Source organism: Lampetra planeri, chromosome 4, assembly GCF_965212315.1.
Source record: "Lampetra planeri chromosome 4, kcLamPlan1.2.h2, whole genome shotgun sequence".
NCBI classification, from domain to species: domain Eukaryota; kingdom Metazoa; phylum Chordata; class Hyperoartia; order Petromyzontiformes; family Petromyzontidae; genus Lampetra; species Lampetra planeri.
The window spans coordinates 19,414,422-19,442,213 of record NC_136110.1 but is presented as its reverse complement, the minus strand read 5'-3'; the positions used below and the strand labels follow the sequence as shown (position 1 = coordinate 19,442,213).

At 52.9% G+C, this 27,792-nt stretch overlaps 1 protein-coding gene across 1 annotated transcript; it reads left to right on the top strand.

Annotated features, from left to right (window-relative positions):
* Positions 1-27,320, top strand: LOC144717779 (proton-coupled zinc antiporter SLC30A2-like). The gene is made up of 8 exons (XM_078593431.1): positions 1-425; positions 10,476-10,702; positions 12,218-12,364; positions 13,545-13,698; positions 17,160-17,385; positions 19,117-19,222; positions 24,931-25,065; positions 26,517-27,320. Exons 1-8 carry the CDS (start codon positions 349-351, stop codon positions 26,663-26,665), a joined length of 1,221 nt encoding a protein of 406 aa, XP_078449557.1. The 5' UTR covers positions 1-348; the 3' UTR covers positions 26,666-27,320.
* Positions 27,321-27,792: the final 472 nt, after the last annotated feature.

Genomic DNA, 27,792 nt, shown 5'->3' with positions numbered 1-27,792 from the left:
CCGTCTCGCGTGGCTCGCTCTCCCCGTGTCTCACTCTCCCCGTGTCTCACTCTCTCTGTCTCCCACTCTTCCCGTGTCTCACTCTCCCCGTGTCTCACTTTCCCCGTGTCTCACTCTCCCCGTGTCTCACTCTCTCTGTCTCCCACTCTCCCCGTGTCTCACCCTCTCTGTCTCTCACTCTCCCCGTGTCTCACCCTCTCCTTGTTTCACCCTCTTAGTATCTCACTCTGTCTCTCACTCTCTCTGTGTCTCACCCTCTCCGTGTCTCACCCTCCCTGTGTCTCACTCTCCCCGTGTCTCACTCTCCCCGTGTCTCACTCTATCTCACACACGCGTGCGCGCTGGAGGATGGAGGCGGACAGAGAGAACGCGCAGCTGCTGGAGGAAGGGAGAGCAAAGAGCGCCTACCTCACCTACCTGCACAAGTACGCGGATACACGCACACACACATGTAATACGTATAGCATGTAATACACACATGTGATACATACAGCTTATAATACATACACTTGTGATACATACCGCTTGTAATACATACAGCATGTGATACATACAGCATGTAACACATACACGTGTAATACATACAGCATGCAATACATACACATGTAATACATACAACGCACATACAAGTAATGCACACGACACACAGATATACACGTGTGATGCATACGGCACGTATATGTAATGTAGTAACTCGGCGGGAGACGACTTCACGGGTAACACACTCTTTATTTTACCAAACTCGTTCACAGGTGACTAACACCTACTTGTATCTCGGGTGACAAACACCCACTTAGTATCTCGGGTGACAAACACCCACTTAGTATCTCGGGTGACAAACACCCACTTAGTATCTCGGGTGACAAACACCCACTTAGTATCTCGGGTGACTAACACCCACTTAGTATCTCGGGTGACAACCACCCACTTAGCTACCCTGGCGACTAACGCCCACTGAGCTACTCGGGTGACCAACAACCACTTAGCTACTCGGCGACTAACGCCCCTGAGCTACTCGGGTGACCAACACCCACTTAGCTACTCGGCGACTAACGCCCCTGAGCTACTCGGGACACTCCCTGCCCGGGGTATCCGTCTTGACTGTGGGTCCCCAGCCCGACCCACGTGGGCGTCGGACCCCGGGTCCCACAGTCTCGCCTCCGAGCCACACAGGGCCCCGGTCCCTACAAGGACGGCGGGACTAGGGGTCTCGGGGCACTAGGTCTTCAGCTCCGTCTTCTGGTCTTCAACTGGGTAACTCTCCCCGAGTGCTCTCGCGCGTCCCCCTTTATACCCCACCTGCGGACGTCGCTGCGAGCACCCATCCTATTCGACCAATCACTGGGCGCTGGCTACGATCCTGTTTTCCCACATCTCAGCGTGCCTCAGCACCCACGCCGCGCCGCCCCGTCATCTGTCACTCCCGGCGCGCGCGTCCACACCACGCCCACAACGCGTGCCCAACCCCGCACCTCGCGCCGCCCCGTGATCCATCACTGTCACAGTCGGCGCACGTCAACACCACCACTACATCACCCCCTACCACATAGCTCGCAGCCGACCCGGCTGCTATAAAAATATACAAACCGCCCTGTGTGCCCCGTAACACAACACAACAACAAGAACAACAACTAACGTAACAACACAACACAACGCGAACACTACCATCCGCAACCATCAACCAATGCCACCGCGACAACAGAACAATATATACAATCCGGCGAGTGACAATAGCAATGTGTATGCAGCAAGAAAAATAAATGGAAATTTTTTTTTTTCTCGACTCGTGCAGCGTCCCATTCTTTCCGAGCGTCCCTACAACGGGACATTTCCCCGGCAGAGGGGAACACCGGGCGAGCTCGGTGTCGAAAAAAACGTCTTCATGAAAATTGTTGTGCCCTAGCCCGAGTCCGCCTTGCCGGTCCGTCGTACGGCACCAGACGCGGTTGAACGTCCGGTGGTGCCGGCGGTTCAGGAAGACATCGGCCAGGCATCGAGGACCCGTGCGTGCCCCGGGGTTCAGGCTCCCGACGGTCAGCAGCCGTCAAGCCCGAGGCACCTGGGGGTGGGTCAGGTGGAGACACGTGAGGATCAGCCTGCGACACCTCCCTCCCCGAGTCGACGGTCACATCACACGCCCGGTCGTAACGGCACAGAACGGGGTCACACGGTGCCGCATAGGGCTTCAGTCGGGAGGGGTGCACGTACCAACGGCGTTTTTCCCATTTAATCTGTATACTCTGGGGTCGTGCAACCCGCACAATTTCCACCGGTCCCCTCCAAGGTCTCAACAACTTGGGGGACGTAGCCAACGGTGCATGTGGACAATGCAGCCAGGCCTTATCGCCTGGTTTCCAATCATGCGTATGCACCCTCCGCCCATGCAATCTCTCGTTCGCAATTTGCCGAGACCGCGAATTCAACCTCGCCGCCTCCCGCGCTTCAGTCAATTTGGCGATATTAAATTTGATGTGGTCTGCCAATTTTGATTTTGCACGTGGCTGGGAAATCCCCAGTTGGACGTCCATGGCCGGATCGGCCTCCCGCCCATACATAAGAAAAAATGGGGAAAACCCCGTCGCCGCATGAGGGGCCATTCGATAGGCCGCGAGTACCCCCGGCACCTGTAAGTCCCAATCAACCTGATCGTCGCAGACCTGTTGGCACAACATAGACGTAATCGTCCTGTTCAGACGCTCAACCATCCCGTCAGTCTGCGGGTGGTAGGGGGAAGTACGCACTTTCTTTGTACCCAACAGGTCGCACACCTCGCGCAACAAAACGCTCGAAAAATTCTTTCCTTGATCCGTCAGCAAGCGTTCGGGGGCGCCCTTGTCCAAAACATAGCCCTGGACGAAGGCGTCCGCCACCGCTGCAGCCGACTGGTTGGCGAGTGGCCATGCCATGGGCCATCGGGTGAAGTATTCTACGCCAACCAGCAGGAATCTATTTCCCCTTGGTGTAGCAGGAAAGGGCCCCAAGATGTCCAACGCAACTAATTCGTTTATGCGCGAAACTTGAATGGATTGCAGCGGTGGATTAGCTGCCAATGGTGGCGGTTTCCTTTTGGCGCACCCTACGCATCCCTTAAGAATATTCGCCACGTCGTTACCCATCCCCGGCCAATAATAGTCTCGCTGGATTAGGGCGAGCGTTTTGTGAAAACCCAGATGCATGAGCCGTTCATGAGCTGCCAGAACGACCCTACCCCGCATAGCAACAGGCACAACGAGCACGTGACGCCGGGACATGTTGTCCCACTTCATCAAAAGGCCCTGTCTGCACACCCAGGAACCGACCCGCGCATCCCCTACCTCGGGAGCGCCAACTTTTCGACGTAGCGTAATTAGGGAGCCGTCGGACATTTGGAGACGGCCCCACTCAATGAGGGGCAACGACAACAGCGAAACCCTCCCCGTGGGGGCGTCGACTCCCGGGGTGTCAGTGGCGGCGAGCGCAACTCCCGGGGTGCCGGCGACCGGGGGTTTGCACCGCGCCGATCCCAACAAACATGTGCAGTCCGTGCATGGTGGCAACCGCGACAAGGCGTCCGCATTTGAGTGTCGCAATCCCTTGCGGTAAATCGTCGTGAATTGGTAGTCCTGAAGGACCTCCAACCATCGGGACAGTTGGCCCGATGGCTGTGCCACGCGCATAGCGTATTGTAGAGCCGCATGGTCCGTACGGACCGTAAAATGACGGCCGTAAAGATACGGCCTGAATTGCTGTGTAAAAAACACAATCGCTAACAATTCACGACGAGTTACGCAATAGCGTTGTTCGGCGGGGGAAAGAACTCTACTACCGTAGGCGACCACCCGTTCAACCCCCCCGACCACCTGTGAGAGCACCCCCCCGATACCCGTGTTGCTGGCATCTGTGTCAAGCAAAAACGGTTGTGTGAAATCGGGGTAACACAAGGGGGGAGCCTGCACCAAGGCGTCACGAAGGGAGCAGAACGCAGCCTCCTCTTCCGCCCCCCAGTGAAACCGCACACCCTTAGCCGTCAAAGCGTGCAGGGGCCTGGCTATGGTGGCAAACTGCTTGACAAAACGACGGTAATAGGAGGCGAAACCAATGAAACTGCGAACCTCCGTGACCGAGGTTGGCGTTGGCCATGAGCTGACGCAGTGCGTCTTAGCAGGGTCCATCGAGATCCCTGAACGACTCACGATATGGCCCAAATACCTGACCGATTCCCGAAGCAGAAAGCATTTAGCCGGTTTAAATTTAAGCTTAGCGGAACGCATCCTGAGGAACACCGCTCTCAGTCGCTGGAGGTGCTCCTCAAAAGTCCGACTGAAGACGATGATATCGTCGAGATAAATCAAGCAGGTATCCCATTGGAGGCCCGACAAAACCAATTCCATGAGTCTCTGGAACGTGGCGGGAGCGGAATGTAAGCCCATGGGCAACCGGTTGAATTCAAATAGGCCACCAGGTGTCCGGAAAGCGGTTTTAGGTTTAGACTCGTTATCGAGTGGCAATTGCCAAAATCCGGAAAGCAGATCGAGTGTGGAAAAAAACTGTGCTCCCGCCAAGGCATCCAGCGACTCATCCATCCTGGGGAGCGGATACGCATCCGCCATCGAGATTTTGTTTAAGCGGCGGAAATCGACACAAAACCGCAAGGACCCGTCCTGTTTTTTTACTAGGACAATAGGAGCACCCCACGGACTAGAAGAGGGCGAAATGATATCGGCCGCCAACATATCATTAACCGCCGATTGCACATGCTCCTTCTCGGCTGGGCTGAGCCGGAAGGGATTCTGACGAATAGGGGCCGCGTCCCCTGTAGCTATGTGGTGGCGCAACAGGTCAGTGCAGCCGATATCGTACTTATGTTTGCTGAACACGTCAGCAAACTCGAGTAGCAAAGTCCTCAATGCTCCCAATTGCACCTTGGACAAGTTAGCTGAACCGGCACACAACGAGTCCAACCACTCAGTCCCCTCATCACTTGGAGGATGCGACTCGACAGTGAAATCTGCTTGAGCCACGAGCCGTTCCTCAACGGGTAGCGGCGCGGCGTGAGCCAGCACCGTTCCCTGCGCAATTACGGCCGGCCGCGAGCCCGTATTCAGGACCATTACGAACGGCTCACTGTCCCCTCTCACCATGGTTTGAGCAACCGCTAAGTCGAGGCCCCTTCTGGCCCTGTTAGACGGCCCCAACAGCACCCCCTGTGCCTCCGCACCCACCTCGAGTGGTTTCCTCAACCGAAGGGGTACCAACATTTGCGATCCCGGGGGCACCCGTACAGTGTGAGTTGCCAGCGCCTGCACCGTCGCACAAACCGTGCGTATTTTGGTAGGGCTCGTCAAGAACGCAACCCGCCGACCTGACGGAAGCTCAATGCAGGCCTGATCTATAAGAATTTTGATGGGCATTTTGGACAAAAAGTCCGTACCTAGCAAACAGGGAACGGCCAGCGATGATGATACAAAAATAGGGCCCGCCAATTTGATGTCACCAATGCAAATAGTCGCCCGAATCTGGCCGATGATCCCCAGGGATCCCCCATTCGCCGCATAAAATGGCACGTCTACTGGCAGAAGGGGTCTACTTTGGACGGGAAGAATGTTATAAATAAGGTCCGAGATGATAGTGGCCGACGCACCCGTGTCCACCAGCACCCGGACCTCAACCCCGTCAATAAACCCCGTCACCACGGACGACCCGGCCGACGCAGCCACTATCCTGTGGGCCAATTCGGACCACTCGACTGCTTGCGGGCCGTGTACGGACCCCCCTCGCCGAAGTGAACCCCCGGCACCCAGCCGCGAACCCCCCACCGCCAAGCGGCGACCCGAATGTGCCGTGTTTGTGGACCGAACGTGTGAGGTGCGCGACTTGCCGGGTTTTGTTGGGATGACTTGTGGGCCTGGTCGTCGTCCCGACGTGGTCCTGTGGCGCGCTGACGCGGAGCCCGGCACCCGGCTGCGACGTGGCCCCGAAGGCCGCAGTTGTAGCAGACGACGAGGGACGTCGTAGGTTCCGGTTGCTCCAGCTTGCGTGATGAACGTGTGGGCGAACGACCTCCCGTTCTCCACTCCCCCGGACGCGATGCAGCGAAGGCCTGCTCCTGATCCGCAGCTGGCTGAGGTTCGGCGATCGTGGCGGCCAGTGCCGCGTTCCCCGCCCATTTGCAGACGACCCCCGGCTTGCGTTTGAGGACCTCGTACGCGTGAATGCTCGTGGCGATCGCCAGGGAGCAGATATCCATTTCGTCCGCCACATTGATGGGGACCCCCAACTCGTGGGCCAACGCCAGCAGCTGCTCCGTCACCATGGCGTCCTTCCCCTCCTTATCCATGCGGGGAAAAGCTGCGTCCGCCAAGGCGAGCAGTGCCGTGCGATAGGCGAGCGTCGTTTCTCCAGCCACCTTCCGCCGATCGTAGAACTGGTGGCGACACGTGGAGGGCGGTCCGAACACCTTCGCCATCAGGTGTAGTGCGGCCTGGAGCGTAGAGCGGGACGACCTTGCAGCAGATGTGAAGGCTGCAAGCGCGTCGTCGTCGAGCATCGCTGGCAACGCACGCAGGGCAGTGGTGTCGGACCACCCCGACATCTCCTGATGAGCGAGGAACCTTCGTTGGAAGGCTCCCCAGTCGCCCCCATCCGCCTTGAACGCCGACAGCGCGGGCTATCTTTGATGGAGGACCCGATCGTCGTCGACGTCGGAGAGATTTTCCCGCGCTCCGCTGTAGTTGTGTAAAATGTCGGCTCGGTTGTCAGGCGCAAAATGGAGAGCTCCGGCGCGCGCTGATGACGTGGGCTGCGCTGAGCGGAGGTCTCCGGCCACGTGGTGTCCGTGTTTCCCGCCAATCGATGGCGGCCCCTCAAAAACGGCGGCAACTTCCAGACTTTTGGCGCGAAGCGCCTTTTGGCGGGATCCCTCCAACGTCGCCTTCTCCGCCAACCCCGCAACCGTTTTTCCGCTCGCCGGAATGGAGATGTCCGCCAAGACAGCGGCGGCGGCGAGTAGCAACTCCGCCAACCGGGAGTGCGCGTCTTGGAGGCTGGTGTCGGAGGCGAGCGGAGCGTCGGCCATCACCGCGAAGTGCTGCATCGGCGGCAACTCCTCGTCCTCTCCTCCCGAGGTTGGTGTCCCCGGTACGCCGTCGTCGTCCCGACCTCGCTCGTGGGTACGGGTAGTCTTCCTCGTGTCCATACTTCTTGAAGACAGGTTTACTTCTGACGCCAGTTGTAATGTAGTAACTCGGCGGGAGACAACTTCACGGGTAACACACTCTTTATTTTACCAAACTCGTTCACAGGTGACTAACACCTACTTGTATCTCGGGTGACATACACCCACTTAGTATCTCGGGTGACAAACACCCACTTAGTATCTCGGGTGACAAACACCCACTTAGTATCTCGGGTGACAAACACCCACTTAGTATCTCGGGTGACTAACACCCACTTAGTATCTCGGGTGACAACCACCCACTTAGCTACCCTGGCGACTAACGCCCACTGAGCTACTCGGGTGACCAACACCCACTTAGCTACTCGGCGACTAACGCCCCTGAGCTACTCGGGTGACCAACACCCACTTAGCTACTCGGCGACTAACGCCCCTGAGCTACTCGGGACACTCCCTGCCCGGGGTATCCGTCTTGACTGTGGGTCCCCAGCCCGACCCACGTGGGCGTCGGACCCCGGGTCCCACAGTCTCGCCTCCGAGCCACACAGGGCCCCGGTCCCTACAAGGACGGCGGGACTAGGGGTCTCGGGGCACTAGGTCTTCAGCTCCGTCTTCTGGTCTTCAACTGGGTAACTATCCCCGAGTGCTCTCGCGCGTCCCCCTTTATACCCCACCTGCGGACGTCGCTGCGAGCACCCATCCTATTCGACCAATCACTGGGCGCTGGCTACGATCCTGTTTTCCCACATCTCAGCGTGCCTCAGCACCCACGCCGCGCCGCCCCGTCATCTGTCACTCCCGGCGCGCGCGTCCACACCACGCCCACAACGCGTGCCCAACCCCGCACCTCGCGCCGCCCCGTGATCCATCACTGTCACAGTCGGCGCACGTCAACACCACCACTACATATACATGCAAAGTTACAGAAAACACGCATTTGATACGTACATCACATAGGTATGCATGTGACTCATACAGCACGTAAACATGCAAAACATACAGAACAAATGAACGTGATACGTACATCACATAGGTATACATTTGATGCATGCAGCATGTATACATGGAATACACAAAACATATGCATGTGATACATATAGCGCAGATGTACGTTTGATGCATATACAGAACATATGTGTATACAAGCAACCCATCTATATACACAAAACAAAGAGAAAGACCCTCGGAGAGCCTTAACAGACTGTTGGGGCAAGTGCTGTTAGCGAGCACCTATAAAGGCCGACACGGCACACGAGGGGGTGGGTGGCCAGCACCACGCGCGGTCGCCTTTGTCTCCCAAGTAGCGATATTGACGCATCGCACGAGATACTCATTTGAGGCTGAGTCGACATAGGAGAGGCCCAGGACCGGTTCAGATAATTGTCAGTGGTGTCGGCCGTGAGTGGGAATCAAACTCGGGACCCCGGGTTCGTAGTGCAGCGCGCTAACTGCTACGCTACCACTTCCACACAGTTACATATTCACACACACACAGCACACGATGTATACACACACTGACAAATAATGCACGCACGTATATTCAGCGTATGCACACATTTAATCACTATGTACAGAAACACATACACGCACATATACGCATACATGCACGTATATATGCAACACGTACATAATTACAAAAGCATGAATTGCGTTTACAACTTTACACATATGCTGTATGTATGATCACATTATAGACGTGTACTCTCCTGCGTTTGGTGCATATTTGGGGCCCGGGGAGCGGTGGCACAGTAGTTAGCGCACTGCGCAAGCCTCGGTTCGAATCACGGCCACGGTTTAACATCAGTGGCGAGTGATATGCGAAGCAGTCCTGGGTCCTCCTTAATATACATACCCCGATCTAACCAGCCTGGCTATCGTTTGATCAAAGTAGCCCCCCCTCTCCACCTCCCAACAGGCCTTAATCGAAAAGTGGATTGACCAAGGACCGTACATTCGTATTTTAATCTGAAATCGCTTGACATTCCAGCCGTTGCGCGCGGTATGACATGAACGGGGAGATTGTGTAGCCATGCGGAACGGCGACTTCTGTTCGCGTTGGGCGCTGACGTGGCCCCGCGCCAGCCTGGGGGGAGGGGTATTGCAGAGGTTCACGGTTCGAATGTCCAGCGGCCGTCACCGTTATGCGCACACACATGCTCGCCCGTCCGCTTCACGGCCGATGTTAAATAATCCTCAACGGTCAGTTTCGGAAGAGTAGACCTTCGGGTTGCTGGCGTCCACATAAAAAAAATGTACCTGCAAATTCCTCAACCAAGAATTAACATTTGCAACCATTGTCCCCTACTGTGGAAACTTGGCAGGGCCCTCTTGAAAACGAGTCATGAGACTCAGCAGGGGCTTTCCTGGTTAAAAAAAGCGTAATCATCATTGGAATAAGATGGCTCGCAGGATGTGTGTACCCTTTTAACTGTCCGCATGGGATGCCACGCTTTGAGTAGACGTGTAATGTAAGCTCGAATATCCAGGTGAGCCTTAGTCGAGTGTCGCAGTTCTTGTTCAGGAGGGTCCTGGCTTGGGATGTACGGACAATATCCCTGTTGGCGTGTGCATGTGTTGGGCAGGTTAAATACGTCATCATGAGCACAGCAAATCCTCGTTTTACGTCGGGGATGCGTCCCTGAACGACGCAAATCAAAGCGATGTTTTTCCCGAATGACCAAAATTCTGCACGTAAATGATAAATGCTACTCCACGGTACGGTACATTTCTTTATGCGCGACGCAAACTAGTTCGTGTACAGGGTTAGTAGTAGGTGGAGGAGAGGCGAGGGATAACGAGACGGACGATGCAGTCAGCGACGCGAGTGTGGGGTTGAGGCGACGCAGATCGGGTAGCGGTGTTAACACAGTGACGAGATATTTGCGAAACGACGTTAAAGGGTGAGACGTAAATCTGATCTATGGCTGTATCAGGAAAACCAAGAAGGTTTGACTCTATCGTTCTAGACCAGGGGTTGGTAACCAAAAAAACAAGAACAGCCATTTTTTTCTTCAAATTCGGTAAAAAAAAACACAACTCGATGTTCCAAGAGCCGCAATGCGCTGCGGTGGATACGAGACGGTGGTAATTGATAAATATTGTCACGAAGCGGTCATTAAAGAGCCCCAGGATGCCGACTCCTGTTCTAGACCCTTCCTCACCGGTGGCGCCCTCATTCCCCCATGGCTCCCAACCTAAACCCGTGAGCTTCGGACACGATTTGTGACCCTCCCCCACCCCCACCCCCACCTTCACCCCCACACCATTCTTCGAATATCTCTCCAACTCAAACCCCCCGCGCCCCACTCAACAAACCACTTAGCTCCGTGAGCAGCGTTAACAGCTTCCTCCAGGCGACGGACTCGCCGCCGCCCAAGTTCCACGACGACGCTGGCGTCGATTCGGCGCACGAGGCCCTGGGCCACAGCCCGTGCCACTCGGGTGCCGGCGGTCAGAGGCGGAGGCGGCGCGAGGAGAGCGAGCGAGCCAAGAGGCAGCTGTACCTCGTCAGCGTCATCTGCTTCGTCTTCATCATCGGGGAGGCGGTCGGTGGGTGGCGGGCTTCGGGGTTGATGGGGAGGGGGGGGCTCAGAATGGATTCGTTGGAGGTAGATGAAGGAGCGGTGGCTTCAGCTCCGTGGGGCATGTGCTGGGTGAATTATTGCGCCGCAGGATCGAGAGAGATGGCAGCGGCTTGGAAGTCCTCCATCCAGTCGTGCGCTGAAGGTGACTGACGATGAGAGATGCACTGGACATGCCACACGCTAGAAACTGGTCAATGTCACAAAATCTCCCCGCTCAACTCAGGCACAGGCCGGCACTCATCTTTAGTTTGACGCCGATCAAACAAGATTTCAGAGCCGTCTTTTCGGACTTTGGTTCAGTAAATCAATTCAGTGATTTAAAGGGTATGAAGACAGAGGGGGATATTAAATGCCGCATCATGGAATATCCAATCTGCAACGCCCCATTACTCTCTCAGCTACGATATGTCACTGCAGGTAGTATTTACAGTGGGGGGGGGGGGGGGGAGAGGTCTATGTTTTGGTCTAGGGCATCGAGTTAGGGTGAGGGTAGCTCAGAAACGCATTGTAAGAGCCACAAATCATATCAATGCTCATCTCCATTGGTGGCCCTAAACCAGAGTGGTGGAAATACCCCACATTCCTGTGCAGGGCGCAAGGCTAAAGAATGCCGAACTATTGACTTCCCACAAAGTAGTCGTCGTGTTTACTGATCCTGGGGGAAAGGTGAGCTGTATTGGCCACTGACTGGAATTTTAACTCGCGACCTTTTTAATTGCTAGTGGGAGCACTGCTTGAACTGCCTATCAGTTGTATAGGGGAGTAATGCGCCTCTGGGCACAGTGTTGGTATGCACTCCGTGGCACTGCACTACGATTGGAGTTTGTTTTTGGTGCTTCTTGGCCTGACATTGTCGCTCACTGGGGGGGAGGGGGGCAGCGACGCGAGTGCTTTGCACGCTGCGCTACGAACCTAGTCACGTGAGTTTGATTCCAGGCCATGGCTAACCTCAGTGGTGAGTAATAAGTTGACCGGTTCCTGGGAACCCGCCCCCTCTCCACCAATCACCACTGATCAGCGATGGAGAATTATGGTCAAGCATGCTCCGTGCAGCAGAAGACTAACTTGATATTTTGAAATCTTTTGATGTTGCAGCCTTTGCATGCGTTGGGTCAGGATGAATATCGTGCCCAATGTGAGTTTGCAGCCATTTCAGTAACTTCTGTTCACATTTATTTACGTGAATGAATTAGCTCACGTGACCCTATTCCCTTGCAACCATACGCACGGTATGCTGTGCAATGTGCATGCACATGTGCAGTGGTCTATAACATTGAAGGTGACTGCTGTGTTTATCCGGAAGAGGCTCAATTAAGTGCTGTTGCTCTTTTTACGAGGGTCCTACTTCGGGATCATTGACCGATTGGTCTTTGGGAGTTCGGCGCACCTCCGGTTGACTACGTACGGTGCGAAGGAAATTCGACATGCGCTCGTACAGGGTGGTTCGACGCGGTATGAACGTTGTTGCTGTGTCTTGAAGGTGGCATCCTCGCGCACAGCCTGGCCATCATGACGGACGCCGCCCACCTGCTCACCGACTTTGCAAGCTTCTCCATCAGCCTCCTGTCGCTGTGGCTCGCTGACAGACCCGCCAGCAAGAGGATGACGTTCGGCTGGTACCGGGCAGGTGAGGACCAACCCCTTCGCTGTCGGTCGAATCAAGACGACTCAAGACCTCGCTGTTCCAGCTGGTACGGCTCACTGAGTTCAACAGCTCTGTCGCTTGGGGACAACCCCAGCCCAGTGACAGGACATTCCAGTTATATAGAGTGGTACAGAGACTCGTAGCGTTACAAAGAGACACGTAGACTCAGATTCAGACTTTATTTCAGCTGGTCAGGCCCCAGTGAGCTAAGCAGCTCTGTTACACAGACGGCCGTAGGTCCAAGACATCCGGCAGCGGTGGCGATTACCGGACGCTGCAGGTTTGGACTGTGTAAACTAACAGCAGCGAACAACAACGGCAAATTATTTGCCCGAAAGCCACGCGAAAACCGACTAAAAACAGCATGAGCAACAAATAGTGCTCAAACACAAATCAAAACAAGTATTTCACAAACATCGCTTGGTTATAGCGTGAGCAGCACCGGCGCCTCCGTCTCAAGTGCCGTTCGTGAATAGTGGGGGGGTGGGATCCAGGGTGCAGTCCTGCACTGAACAGTTCCCGGATGGACATGGTACAGGTGGCGTTTGACGCGGAGCCACAGAGCCACGGCGAGCGGTGGATACTGGACGTGGTGTGTCGGGTGCGGAGAAAATGAATGTTTAGCAGCCAAGGGGTCGGCTCTTCTCAGTCGCGAGAGAAGGGTGTTGCACACGTGTGGAGCCATCAGTGCGGCTAATCGGTTGCTCAGTCAGGTTGGCGTTCTCTCCCCGCTCGAATGAGCGATGGCGCAGGGTTTGTCTCCATTGGTGACCCTGAGCACGTGGTGGGAATTCCACAGTCGCATGGTGGGGGCCAATTTCTTCACAGGCTGACCACTCTTCGCTTCATGCGAAAAATGATGGCCTGAGTTTACCTGTGACGACGTCTATCATGCCGTGCTGCAACTTCAGTCACCGAGGTTCGATTCCCGGCCATGGTTAACATCGGTGGTGACTATCAGAACAGGCCCCTTGGCTTTTCCTAGGTCGGCTCAGCCTTGAAACAACGCCTGGTGTGGTGTGTCGACAGCATCGCTTGGGGAGACAAAGGCGGTCAAGCGTGGTGCTGGCCACACCACCCCGTTGTGCGCCGTGGCGGCCCGAGTAGGTGCGCACGAGCGGCATCTGCCCTGGGGGACCTTTGTCTGTGTCCGTGTGAGCAGAGATCCTGGGCGCACTGCTCTCCGTCTTCTCCATCTGGGTGGTGACCGGCGTGCTGGTCTACCTGGCCGCCTGCCGCATGATCTCGCGAGACTTCGCCATCGAAGGGACGGCCATGCTCGCCACCTCCGTCTGCGCCGTCATCGTCAACATCATGTGTGTGCGCTTGCACACAGCCAGCCACTTACCAACGTTGGGTCAACGTTGGACCAACGTTAGTCCAACAATTCTAACCACGGGCCACCCTTGGTCCAACGGTTCCTGCCACATGCCAACGTTGGGTCAATGGTTCCAACCGTATTCCAACGTCGAGCCAACGTTGCATGTTTACTGGGCGGGTGAGAGCGTGCGCGCGTGCGTGAGTGTGCAAGCGTAACATACATTTTGGGGAGCGGTAGTCAAGTGCTCAGTGCACTGCGCTAGGAACCTGGATATCTGAATTCGGATTACCCGCTCACGGCCAACATCAGTTGCTAATATCTGAACCGGTCCTGGGTCTCGCCTAAGTCGACTCAGCTTTAAATGAGAACCTGGTGCAGTGTATTAACATCAGCACTGGAGAGACAGAGGCGGTCGGGCGTGGTGCTGTCCACACCACCACGTGTACCTATGTCGACCTTGCATGTATGTATATTGAATTTCTTTCGGACCGTACGTAGCCAACCGCGCTAATAGGAGGCGTGGGGGAAAGACAACAAACTAAACACAAAAAGCAGTTTCAAAGAAATTCGTTTTCGATCGAGATTTAAAAGTGCATAGCTCCAATGGCTTCCTAATGTAGGTGTTCGCTAACTACACTTGCCCCAACAGCCTAAAAAGGCTATAGTTTTATGGGAATATTTGTTTCTGTCGCATAATTACAATTGATAAAGTCACAATTCTTTCATCATCAACAACATCACCGACTTTATATGAACAAAATCAGTACGCACCTTTGCGCGGGATTGTGGGTCGTGAAGCAATATTATTCACCAGGGAAGACATCCGCATTTTTGTGAATTGACATTTTCATCCTTCTTTCATCAACATCACCCTCATCACTGACTTCATATGGACGCAATCAGTGCACCGTTGTGTAGGATTGTGGGTCGTGAAGCAATATTATTCACCAGGGAAGACATCCACATCATTGCGAACCTACGCTCATCGATGAATCATCCACAGGAGCAGAATCTGTTTAATCCGCGGACCACCCAGCATCCTACACCCCTGGTGTCAAAACGCATTAATTTCTCTCTCTAAATACCGGTGACACAAAAATATTCATATTACTTGAACATAAAAACATTGCTTTTTGTACGCAACTGTAAGGCTTTTTTAATGGGGGGGGCATTTTGATCTTAGGGATAGCTTAGTTTAATCAGGGTAGTTTACCTAACTTGTTTTTTTTATATCATAAGTCAAATATTCATTGGCCGAAACAAAAGGTGAAAAATTGTCATTATTGTCCGGATCAACCTGCATTTGCTTCACAGCCCTGCAGACTACCTGGAGGACCGTCACAGACCACTCGCTGGTGGTGCGGGGACCACTCTCTGAGACCCACTGGTTTAAACAATGAGAATCTCGCGCTGGCTTCAAATTATACGGGTCTCTTCAGTGCGACACAGCCGCCATCCTGATAGGCCGACCTTCGCTCATGAGACTCCAAAAGGTCAACATCAATTCTCCAGTTAGTTTTTGCCTGCTTCAACAAATGCTGCGGTAAATCGGTGGCCAACAGGCTCAGTTGTTACTTCACTATGGCTATGAAACAGGCATCGCCCACGTTGTGTTTAATACGCCACGTATACAGGGATTCATAGCAGCCGGATTGGCGACCCTGGGATATATTTTGACACACGCAGCACGCCACATCCGAAATGCGTCTCGCTTCGGCTGCGACACTATCCTTGTGCCGCCTACTCCCGTCCTGAATGAAGTGCCTGTTCCAGTCTTTCAACAGCGACCTGTCATATATTCAGTGAGAAATTAAGAGCCCCGCTGCATAAATGTAAATGAATGGGTGGAAGAAGGTTGGGGCACGGAGAGTCTAAATCTGACATTTAACTCGGACGCCTTCCCCGATGGAGCGCTCCCTCGGGCAAATCGAGCTGCACATTCGTTCAGCCGACACTATAAACTGCCAACCATCGCTCTCTCAGATTCCCTCACTTTGGGGGAAATGAGGTGAGGGATTATTTATAGGCGTGAGGGGAGAGAGACGTGAGACGTGGATGAATGTGTTTAGGGCTGCGGCTTGTGCGTGCGAGTGTTTTATAAGGCGCGTCGACGATGTTACTGAAATTTTGGTAAGCGCAGGTAAGAAACTGACACTTTGCTGATTAACGCCTAGTTCTGAGTGCGTAATCACACCACCCATATAATGACATCACTACCGTTACAATCACACCACAAATATAATCACACCACCACCGATATCATCACATCACCACCGATATCATCACATCACCGATAACGGGCGATTTCATTTTCTAATTCGATTTAAAAACAAAAACTGAAGATATCGACCGTATTCCACACGCAGCGAAAAGGTGTAAGCGGTTGTTTTCAACAGCTGGCGAGAGACTTCGTGAGCGTTGGGGCAGCAGCGGCTGCCCTCGCCGATCCACACAGCACGGCCGCAGCCAGTCACAGCGCCCATACTCACAGGTTTGGTCAACCGAACATATGTCCGCTTCGAAGGATATGATTCAGAATAACATTGCACGAGTTCGAAAGTACAAAGTACAGGATTACATCGCGTCACTTCTGAACGGTAACTGAAGACTGATGACTTAAAAAAAAATTCAGCACTATTTTTGGACAAGAGTTTTATTTTTGTCACTCTCACGCACGCACGCCCCTAAAGCCCCTCGTACACGTGTTCACCCCTTCAACAAAGGGCTCTTACTGTCACCCACCCAACCGCTACTTATTCGCCCTTTTGTTGCCTCGACAAAGATTGTGATGTTAGGCGTGACCTCCAAAATTATACAACACATAGTGACAAGAGATGTAGATGATTTTGGTAGTGATGTCAATAACGATGCTCACGAGGTGAACGGTACTGGTGATGATGATGGTGGTGGTGGTGGTGGCGGCGCTTCATGAAGATTATTTTAATGACATAGATCAGGATCAACATTATTGCGATGATGACCATCCTTGTAATGACACATGTACGAAGATTATTTCAGAGATAGTGATGATGAGACTATGAAGATATAGTGATTTTGATGGTGAAGATAACGTTGATGAATTTGATGTATGTAGAACTTCCTTCGCATCGTTAATCTGACGTGCGGGGGAAGGACGTTAGAGATGCTAGCGCCCACAAAGACAATGTCAGTGGTCATCGCATTCATGCAGAAGAGATAAAAGCACAGGCGTCGTTGGTTTGTGCGGGCAACTGGGATGGAGAGCAATAGATGACCAGCAATGGCCCTATGCATCGACAACCAGGGAGGGGGAGGAGCTCGCACAGCCTCATGGGCCTACACGAAGCCATTGCCGTGGCCGGAGGCCAGAAAGAGTGGAGACATTTCGCTCCGCCTGACAAAAGAAGATCATATTCGTCAACGATGTTCATGTTGACGACATGACATTGTCCAATCAGAACTTATCTCTCTCTGCAGCATGGCCGTTCTCCTCGCGCGAGGCCATCACTCCTCCGGACCCAGCGGGGACTCGGAGACACCCCCAGCGGTGCCTCTTCACCTGCACGGACACTCTCACTTGCACGGCCACTCGCACCTGCAGAGCCACTCCAACCCGAGCATCCGCGCCGCCTTCATCCACGCCCTCGGAGACCTCCTGCAAAGCATAGGCGTCCTCGTCGCTGCCTGCATTATCTTCTTTAAGGTAAGTGCGGCAGAAGGTGGCGATGGATGCTCCCAGCCTCCGTTTCCAACGCCGGAGGAATGACGGGGCCGAGTCAACACCCAGTCCGAATTTGAGCACGCGACCTTCCGACCGTGAGCCTCACCTTCTGCCGCTGAGTCACCGGGCCGATAGCAGGGGGCATCCTACACGGGTCTATCTTGCCACCTGTGTTCGCTGTTCACAGCAGGGGTTGGGAAACGTTCCCTGTGTGCTTTCAAATGTCGCTCGTGAGCCACCAAAAACAAAGATCCCCCGTGTAGCCTTAACAGACTGTTGGGGCAAGTGCTGTTAGCGAGCAGCGCCAATGAAGGCCGGCACGGCACACGAGGGGGTAGGTGGCCAACACCACGCCCAGCCGCCTCTGTCTCCCGAGTCGTGATGTTTATACACCGCACCAGGACCGCTTCAGATAATCGTTAGTGGTTTGGTCGTGAGCGGCAATCGAACTCGGGTCGCCGGTTTCGTAGAGCAAGGCGCTAACCACTGCGCCACCGTTCCCATGGTGGGTCATCACACGCTCATATTTAAACACCACGGTCACTTCTGTCACTGTATAAATAGGCTAGCCTCATATACGCAAAAGCGCACAAACCGAACCGGCATAAAGCGAGGGAAACCTGTATATCGGATGTCATTGATCCAATCCTTGTTGCTGGTTCATGCCGAATTGAAACCTAATTGATATGATGGGGCATTTGTGCATTCATTGGGTGACTGAGCCAAAACCATGAACTCACGACGCTTCTGAACCTCGTTTAATCACCGGTGCGCGGAGTCAAGCCCAGGCTCTCAGCGGTGCCGGCTCAGTTTTCTAAAAGATCCATTATGAACCCCGTTGACCAGTAGACAACTTCATAACTAATCCCCTGCAATTAAATTACTTTTGTAATGAATATTTTCTGGACTTTTTAAATGGGGTTTCTTTCATTTAAAACAATTATCTTTTGAAAGTGAAAACGCTCGAGAGAGAACCATTACGAGTTTAATGCCAATAATCGCGCGGTGCTTTTAGATGGCCATCGCGGTGTCATTCCCACGCTCCATTTGCCCCGCTCGTTACTCGGAGGCGCTCTCCGATTCAACGTATTTTTCTAATCACGCCACAGATTAACATCGGTCTGTGGTTAAAGAACACGTAGCAAGCTCTTAATGAGAAAGAGGGGAAGGTGTTTTTGATGTACATAGGTGACGACGACGATGATGATAATAGAGGGTTTTGTGTTAGATTACGCGATCTAACCCAAAAACCTTTATTATGGAAATATTGGTCGTGAAAACCTACGTGCTAAACTGATGGTGAATTTAGTAATTATGATGATGATACTTTTGCTAATGTGAATGAACTGCTATTATTATGATGATGAAGTCCTTTATAATAATCATGTAGATATGAATAGGGTGTGATGATGATGGTATGAATTTGGTATGGTGATTATGTGAAGACGGTGTGATGATGATTTGTATTGAGTGTGGTGAAGATGTTATTTATGTATGATGAAGATTATGCGAATCGGGTGTGATGATGATGATGATGTGAATAGGGTGTGATGATGTGAATAGGGTGATGGTGGTGAAATTAGTGTTTGTGGCGACGATGCTCACGATGTAAATTTGCCGTGACGATGATGAATTTCACCACTGATGCTGACGCGACCCCCCCCCCGGGTCCTTTGTGCCCACTGTGCCCCCCCCACCGCCCCCCCCCCCCAGCCAGAGTACAAGCTCGTTGACCCCATCTGCACGTTCATCTTCTCCCTCTTCGTCCTCGTGACCACCGTCACAATCTTGCGCGACGTGCTTCAGGTGCTGATGGAGGGTGAGTGTGGAACATGCTTCACCGCGCCGGTCGGGACGCGTTGGCGAAGGCGGGGAGCGTTGGTGTAGGAGCGTAGAAGCACAGCACAATACCGCAAGGGGCTGGGCTAGGGTGAATATGTTTTACGTGTGCGAACATTTTCTTGTAATTCTGAGCGTGTACCAAACGTTAAACAGATTTGCGCATTTTGTGAGCATTGCATTTTGTGCCCATTACTACGCGAGGCCCAATGTGTCTCCCAGCTCACACAAGTGTGGTGCAGTGGCTGAGCCAGTGGTGGAAATTCCACATTCCTATAGTGGCAACCAGATGAAGGGTCGAGTCAGCTCTCGAATGGGATTAGAACTAGCCACCTAGTTGGGATATATTTGGTGGCAAATTCAAGTATATGATTTGACCGACGTGGCATGGCCAAGCGGTAATGTATCTGCAGCTTGTTGCAGGGGTTCGAGCCTGGTGGCCGCACTGGTTAATACTGCCATCTGCCTCACAGCGGACATGTGTGTTGGTATCATCATGGTTCAAATGAGATTTTTTTTTATAAATCACCGGCCAATCACCTATTTATCTTTTTGAGAATAACCTGCACAGCAAACATCACCCGTGTGTGACACGCAGAGTCTTCGTGATAGCCTTGCACTGCAATGATCGCGTGAATGTCAGGTGTACCCGTGATTACTATAATTACTCATTTGCAGTCTTCTTTTTCTTCCTTCGTATGGCAGCAGTGGCAGTGGGGTGGAGGGGGGATGATCAAAAACGGCTCTGGGCTAATGCCGAAGACGGCAAGCCATGTCATGGCTGCAGTAGCGGTGCTGTCCGTGAACGAATTATGTGGTCGGCGCTTTTGCTTCGCTGTCCACGATCGCGATTTACAGAGAGAGAGCGGACGGGCGGGCACACGGACGTGCGTGTTTCCCGTAGCGATGGACATCTCAGGGCAGGGACAGAATAAGGAGTTTCACGAGAACCCTTTCCATTTGCAAATTCTCCTCCTCCTTGTCGTCGCCGTGATCGTCGTCGTAATTCACGAGCCGCCCCGCACGGAGCGCGCCAGCGTGTCTTTATGGCAGCGCCGTTTCATTTCACACTCCAGTCGGCCCGATGTGCGGAGCGGCGGCAGGGGAAAGGGGAACAGAGCAGTGGCTGAGGGTGGAGGAACAGGAGATGAGAGAAAGAGCTGGGAGAGAAATAATACAAATTGAATCTCGTGGGGAAACAGATGGCATTAATATGAATCCTATGTTTATCCAGGAAACCAACACCAAATCTCAAGGTTCCCCTTAATGAGTGTCCTACCTGGGATGTGCGACAAATTCACTTTGAGCATATTGTGTTTGAGGAAAGCAATTAGTAATCAGGGACATCACGCTGCCTGCACCGCACGCACAATTGCTCCATCACAACTTGATCGGCAAACACCGTCTTGCAGAGTGCAGGATTGCAGGTTCGGAGAGAGGAGAATGATGGAGCAATCGAGTTTCGGGAAGGCAGTAAAATCATTTATCTTTCCGTGCAGCAGAGGCAGCAGCAGCTGCCCCGGTGATATATAAACGGCTGCTGTGTGCTCACTTTTCGTTTAAAGCTGCCGCAGTAGCAGGGCGCTGACTTAAACAACGTCCTGGGTGTGACAAGAGTCACTGCGAGACCCGGCGCCCGTTTGTCACACTGGGGCGGGTAACGTCTGGGGGCCATCGACACTCACCCGTGTCCTGCCGAGTCCTAACATTTTCCGCTGACGGACAGATCCAAAATCCACAATGACTTGCTCTGCAAATCAAGCGTCTCCCCCGTAGGATTCTTCATGAGCGAGGTGCCACGGGTGGCTCAGAGGGCGTAGAACCGCGTCGGAGCACAAAACCTGCCAACGAAATCCGGGTTTCAGCCAAGTGTGATTAAACTGGGTCCTCGAGTGTGGCGAGTCGGTGGTCTTAGCCCGGTCACCAATAACTGTACACAAACATAATATAGGTTTTTTTTATTAGATCGTGTAAATATAAATGCATCGCTAAACCCGCCACCATCCAACACAGCCAAATAGTAAGGTTAGTCACGTAAACAGAACATGTCACTTCGTTACGAGTACAGCACACTGGTGTGTTGGAGAGCAAATCCACAACATTTACAATCTGTACACAAACAAAACTACATTCAATTTGGCTAATTGCTTGATTGAGCATACAACGAATGAAGTGCAAATACAATGTTTGGTTTCACTGACAAGTAAATGTGTTGCGATTTAAACGTCGTTGCTTTTATTTTATTTATTATTTTTTATTCACTTTATTATTATTTTTCTATCTACGTGACTTTACCGAAAGAACCAAAGAATATCAAAAGTGAATAACATTCTTAGCAGGGCATATAAAAGATATATGTTGGACAAAGAGACCAATCAAAGATATTTCAGAAGTAGTTTGGTGGCATCGGTCTCCTGGGTTCAATGCTTTGCTGACAGAGTTGCGAATGGAAATCTGCGTCATGGAATTATTCTGGGGGCACAACGGAAATATAACCGGAGAGAAAATGCGTAAAGTGATATCATCCCTTTTTTTTTTACAAATAATTCTAGCCGGGTCTCTCTGCATTAGTGACCTAGAAAACATTTCATAACTGGCATACCACATCTATGTACGTATGTTGAACTTCTTTCGCACCATACGTAGCCAACCGCGCAATGGCTGTGGCTATGAGCCGCTTGCCGAGTTCAGTCTACCAGCTGCTTGGAAGATATCAAGTGAGAAATTGAGCTCTTGGCTATAGGCACCACGTCAAGAAATATAGGAATTTATGTTCAGAACCGTAGTGCATCGCCCTGTGCAAGAGGAAAGCTGCAGAAAATGACATCCTGGAAACACTTTTGAAAACGGTCATTGCATGTCAATCACATTTCAGTACTCAGATCTGGAACGTAATGAAAGTGAAACCCCACATTAATTGTGATGGGTTTGTGTGTGTTCACCCTCAAATGAGTAGCTGGTGCGATGGTGTGAAAACATCGCCACCGGGGAGACAAAGGCGGCCGGGCGTGGTGCACTTGCCCCTACAGTCTGATAAGGCTATGCAGGGAATCTTTGCGGTCATTGCTGAGCGAGCCGAGGCCATCTCCTTGCTACACGTGACCTGGTTAAACGGCGGGTGGCCGCCCAGATTCGATCTCAGCTGTGCCCGCTCAGTGCCCCCTCTAAACCCCTGGGGCCACTCGGTTGCCCCCAGCACAAGCAATCATCATGCCTCGCGAGCACCCAGACGCGGGTTTGTGGGAGGCGCGAGGGTGCGGAGTTCGACCCACGCAGCCAACAGAGACGCTGCCCGAGTGTTTGTTGGCAGAAGCTCACGGGCTTCGATGGGGAAAGGCTCCTGAACTGGGGCAATTCATGCCTTCGTGATCATATTTTGCAAGCGTCGTGGAGCTACTTGTCTTCATCCTGTGTGCGCACTCGTGTATGGGCGGTAGCGTAAGCGGTTGGCGCGCTGCGCTATGGCGTTGAGTTCCGATTCCTGCTCACGGTCAACACCGATGACAATTATTTGAACCGGTCCTGGGCCTCTCCTAGGTCGACTCAGCCTCAAATGAGTACCTGTTGTGGTGTGTGAACATCGCTACTGGGGAGACAAAGAGGGGCCGGGTGTAGTGTTGGCCAACCATCCTATCGTGTGCCGTGTCGACCTTCATAGGTGCTCACTAACAGCACTTGCCTCAACAGTCTGTTAAGGACAGGGGATCTTTGTTTCGTGTGTTTGTGTGCGCGTGGGCGAGTGTGCGTGTGTACGTGTTCACAAGTAGTGAGCACAGGTGGTGCATCTGTCATATCAGTCAACCTGTAGCACCTGGGTCTGCCTTCCACACTTCACGTAATTGCCTCAAAGTGTACGTCATCTGGCTCAAGCCAGGTGGTGAATGGTCGCTATTATTGTTCCCCTCATGACTGTGTGGTGTGTGCGATGTGTGTATGTGTGTGGTGTGTGTTGTGCGCGTGCGTGGTGTGTGTGGTGTGGCGTGCGTGGTGTGTGTGGTGTGGCGTGTGTGTTATATGTGGTGTGTGGGTTGTTTATGGTGTGTGGTGTGTGTGTATGTGTGTTGTGTGTATGTACCTTTGTGTGTGGTGTGTGTATGTATGTGCGGTGTGTGTGGTGTGTGTATATGTATGTGTGGTGTGTGTGTATGTCTTTGTGGTGTGTGGTAGTGTAGCGGTTAGCGTGCTGGGCTACGAACCTGGAGACCCGAGTTCAATTAACGCTCACGGCCAAGTGCCAACACCAGTGACGATTATTTGAACCGGTCATGGGCCTCCACTAGGTCGAATCAGCCTCAAATTAGTATCTGGTTGGGAGACAAAGGCGGTCGGGCGTGGTGCTGGCCACCCACCCCCTCGTGTACCGTTCCAGCCTTCATAGGTGCTCAGTAGCAGCACTTGCCACAACAGTTTGTTCAGGCTAATATGTGGGATGTCTTTGGTGTGTGTGTGTGGTCAGGAGTCGGAGCCATTCCCTGTTCACTTTGGGGTGCGGCAGGGATGTCCTCTGGCTCCCGCACTATTTAACATCGATTTCGACAACGTAGTTTGTGAAGACTTCGATGGCTGTATTGGAGGGATTTCTGGGAGGCTGATCGATGCCCGGGTGCAGTGCTTTGTATGCCAATGATCTGGTGATTGCTGCTCAATCAGAGGAGTTGGAGGCACTGCTGCTGGACCTGGAGCATGCCACTAAGAGGTGGGGCCGTACCATTAGCCCCACCAAAACTAAGCACCTGCCTGGGTATTTTGTACCATCAGACACTCCACCCCCACAACTCCGAATTGGTGATGGGGCAGTTGTAGAGAGAGTGGAGAGTTTCCCATACCTGGGCAGTGTGCTCATGACCGGCTCAGGTTTGACAGCAGAGGTCTCACTCCAACTCAGTCGAGCGGCAATATATTTTCATGGGTTGCATAACGCTCTGTGGAAGCTACCTGGTCTGTTGCTCCACACGAATCTCCAGGTATTCTAGACCACGGTAATGTCCTCCCGTCTCTAAGCTTGGGAAACGTGGGCCCCCGTAATGGAACATCTTCGCCGGTTGAAAACACTGAGGCTGGCCTGCCTACAATCCATCCTGGGTTTAACCATGCTGGATTGTGTGCGGAGCTCACATATCCTTAAAAGATCTGGACAAAGTGCCATCGGTGAGCTCCTCTGGCAAGCAAGGCTGCATTTGCTGGGTCATGTAGCACGCATGCCCAGCCACCGCATGCCTTAACAACTTTTGTTCAGCCGGATAGAGGGAGCTAAATTGGCGCGGCACAGGCTAGAGAAGAGATGGAGTGATGTGGTACAAGAGGATGTGGAGCTGAGTGGACTTACTGATGACTGGTACCAGCCATCTATATGGAGGAGGCTCGTGAAGTACGCTACTGGGCAATTGGAGGCAGTCGCCCTCCAGCAACAACAGAGGGCAGACGAGCGATACCCACAACAATGAGCGGAGCGCCGGCGGAAAAAACACAGCAAGTTGGCACAGGAGGAGGCACAGGTGGTGCATCGGCCGGTCATCTCAGTCAGTCGACCCATTGCTCCTGGGTCTGCCCCGTGACCTCCTGCCAGCGGGCGTTCGACACTTCACGTGGCCTTGACGTCCACAGAGCCTGGCACTAGCGCCGTGGTGACGTCACCGCCACTTAGTGGTGAATGGCGGTTGTTGTTGTGTGTGGTGTGTGTGTGTACAGGTGTCCCTCTGGGTGAGCGATTCGACGACGTGCAGGGGTCGCTCCTGTCCATACCGGGCGTGCAGGCCGTGCACGACCTCCACCTGTGGTCGCTCACCTCGGGTCGCCGCGCCGCCTCGGCTCACCTCGTCACCGGTTGGCACGGGGGGCACGTGGAGTTCGGGGGAGGCGGGGGGCAGGGACACACACGAGACAATCAAAGAGGCTATAGCGCTGTAACGACTCTGACGACGATGTTATTCGAGCCACTTTATTGGGTCACTGTCACAATGGGGGACCCTAGGCTTCGTTCTTGCCTTCAGCTTGTCACTTCCCCCGAACGTCCCCACTCCTCGTGCTGTCCCATTTTATACTCCTCGAGCCCCCTTTCTGGAAGCTTCTTGTCACCTTTTTCCCTTAGCCAATCCCTGTCCTTCCCCTCAAACGGATCTTCTCTGTTTTCCGAGTGATCTCTAAAAGTCTGCCTCCCGAACAATCACCGAGGAGGCCTCTTCCTAGCGATCGGAGACCTTTAATTTCCAAATAGCCGCAAGGCTGCCTATTGGCTTGGGGTAAAATTTCGGTCATTACAGCACAATCCTAGCGCTATCCCTAACCAAACTAAGCTCGCCAACCAGACACGAGCATTGGCATTGACCACACTCACGAGATATTGGCCCTACCCCTGACCATAACCCATCAGCCAACCAGACACAATCGCTCGCCTTAACCATAATTGCACTCGCCAAACCCCGTCTCTAATCCCAAAGCACTTGCCAACTAGCCACTCGCCATAACTGTAATGTGATCGTGTGTTTTATGTAGGTATGTATGTGTCTGTGTGTAGATTTAGTGGATATAGGTGTGGATATGTACATACTTGCATGTATATGTGTGTAGGTCGACTCAGCCTCAAATGAGTACCTGGTGCGGTGTGTAAACATCGACAAAGAGGAGATAAAGGCGGTCGGGCGTGGTGCTGGCCACCCACCCCCTCGTGTACTGTGCCGGCCTTCATAGGTGCTCGATAAAAACAACTGCCCCAACAGTCTGTTCAGGCTATATGGGGGTCTTTATCTTTGTTGTGTGGCCATGTGTGCACAGTAGGGAGCACAGGTAGTGTTATTCCAGTCATCTCAGTCGATCAATCCATAGCACCTGGACACATCCCGTGACCTTTAAGCGAGCCTTCGACACTTCACGTGGCCTCAAAGTGTACCTAGCCTGGCACAAGCGCCGTGTTGTTGTTACGTGTGCATGTATTTGTGTGTGTGGGGAGCTCTCGTGTAGCGGTTAGCACGCCACGCTACGAGCCCAGCGACCAGAGTTAAATTCCCGTTCACGACCAATTACAGTGGCAGATAGTTAAACTAGTCCTGGTGAGTCTCCCCTAGGTCGACTGAACCTTAAATCAGTACCCGGTGTTGTGTGTAAACATCAGCGCTGGGGAGACAAAGGCGGCCGGGCGTGGTTTTTGGCCACCCACCCCCTTCGTGTGCGTGCCATGTTGGCCCTTCATACGCGCTACCCGCACTTGCTGCAGCGGTCTGTCAAAGGCTGTACCGGTGTGAGCTGGCCACCTTTGTCTTCGTGGGTTTTGTGTGCAGGCCCGGGGGAGCCGGCCATGCAGCCGCTGCTGCAGGAGGCGACGCGCCGCCTGCGCCAGCTGCACGGCTTCCACGAGGTGACCCTGCAGCTGGAATCCTACAACGCGGCCATGGCAACCTGCCCCAACTGCAAGGAGCCGCGCTCATAGGCAAAGCGCCGATAAGCCGCCACGGCAACCCACACCACCACCACCAACGCTGGTCCGACGACACCGGGACGAACACCGACCGCCGCAGCACGAGCGCTGCCACCGGCACAAGCAACGCCACTGACACGGCCAGAGCTTCTGTAACGCGACGGGCACACCGCGCTGCCGCGCCGGCTCTGCCACCGCGCTAACGCTGCAATGGCACCAACCACTACCACCGTGGCGATAGCAAGGCAACGGTTGACAGGCCGCCAAATCGTTCTCCATTTCATCCCAACCCGAACGCCGTAGTCACACGACCCATCCATGGTGGCCAACCTGCCACAACACTCCGCTGCTGTTAACACCCTTATTTTTCCAGTTGTGTTGCTGTGTCAACTGGGATAACGCTGCTATGAACAACCTTGAGGTCTGTGTGAGTGGCTGACCGCTGGATATCCCGTGGAGTGGATGGCTCTCACAATGTAAATGTGAAATTCCAAAAAATTGGCTCAGGACCACGCATGGAAATAAAACGTGGAGTACCTGGGGCTTTTGTACTTTTAACCTTTTTTGCGTTAAGTGTTATCAAACTACGGTGCGTCCCCGTGTGTGTCCTTCCCCTGGCACACGTTCCCTGCACGTTGGACTGCAATAAATGTGCGTGTGCATGCCCTGTCTGCCTGCGTGTCGCTACAGCCAACGGTGCAATGTCTTTGACAACTATTCAAACAACATCGATCCGTTATGTCACCGAGAGAGGTGTCGAGATAACCGATTCGTAGGTTTTCGTGGCTGTAATCAATCTTAATTTGGAGCTTTCGTGACTGCAGGAATTATTCTTTGGTTCTTTCGGTTAAGTCACGTCTAAAAATAAAATAATAAATTAAAATAATAGCGACGTTTCGATTGCAACACAAGCAATCATCATCAGGCATAAAAGAAATAGCAATAAAAAAATCTAACTAGAAAACTATAGACAGACATAAGCAGACATATCGGCCGATATGTGTCCTCTCTCTGTGTGTCCTTGTGATGTCTGTCTGTCTATAGTTTTCTAGTTAGATTTTTGCATTGCTATTTCTTTAATGCCTGATGATGATTGCTTGTGTTGCAATCGAAACGTCGCTATTATTTTAATTTATTAT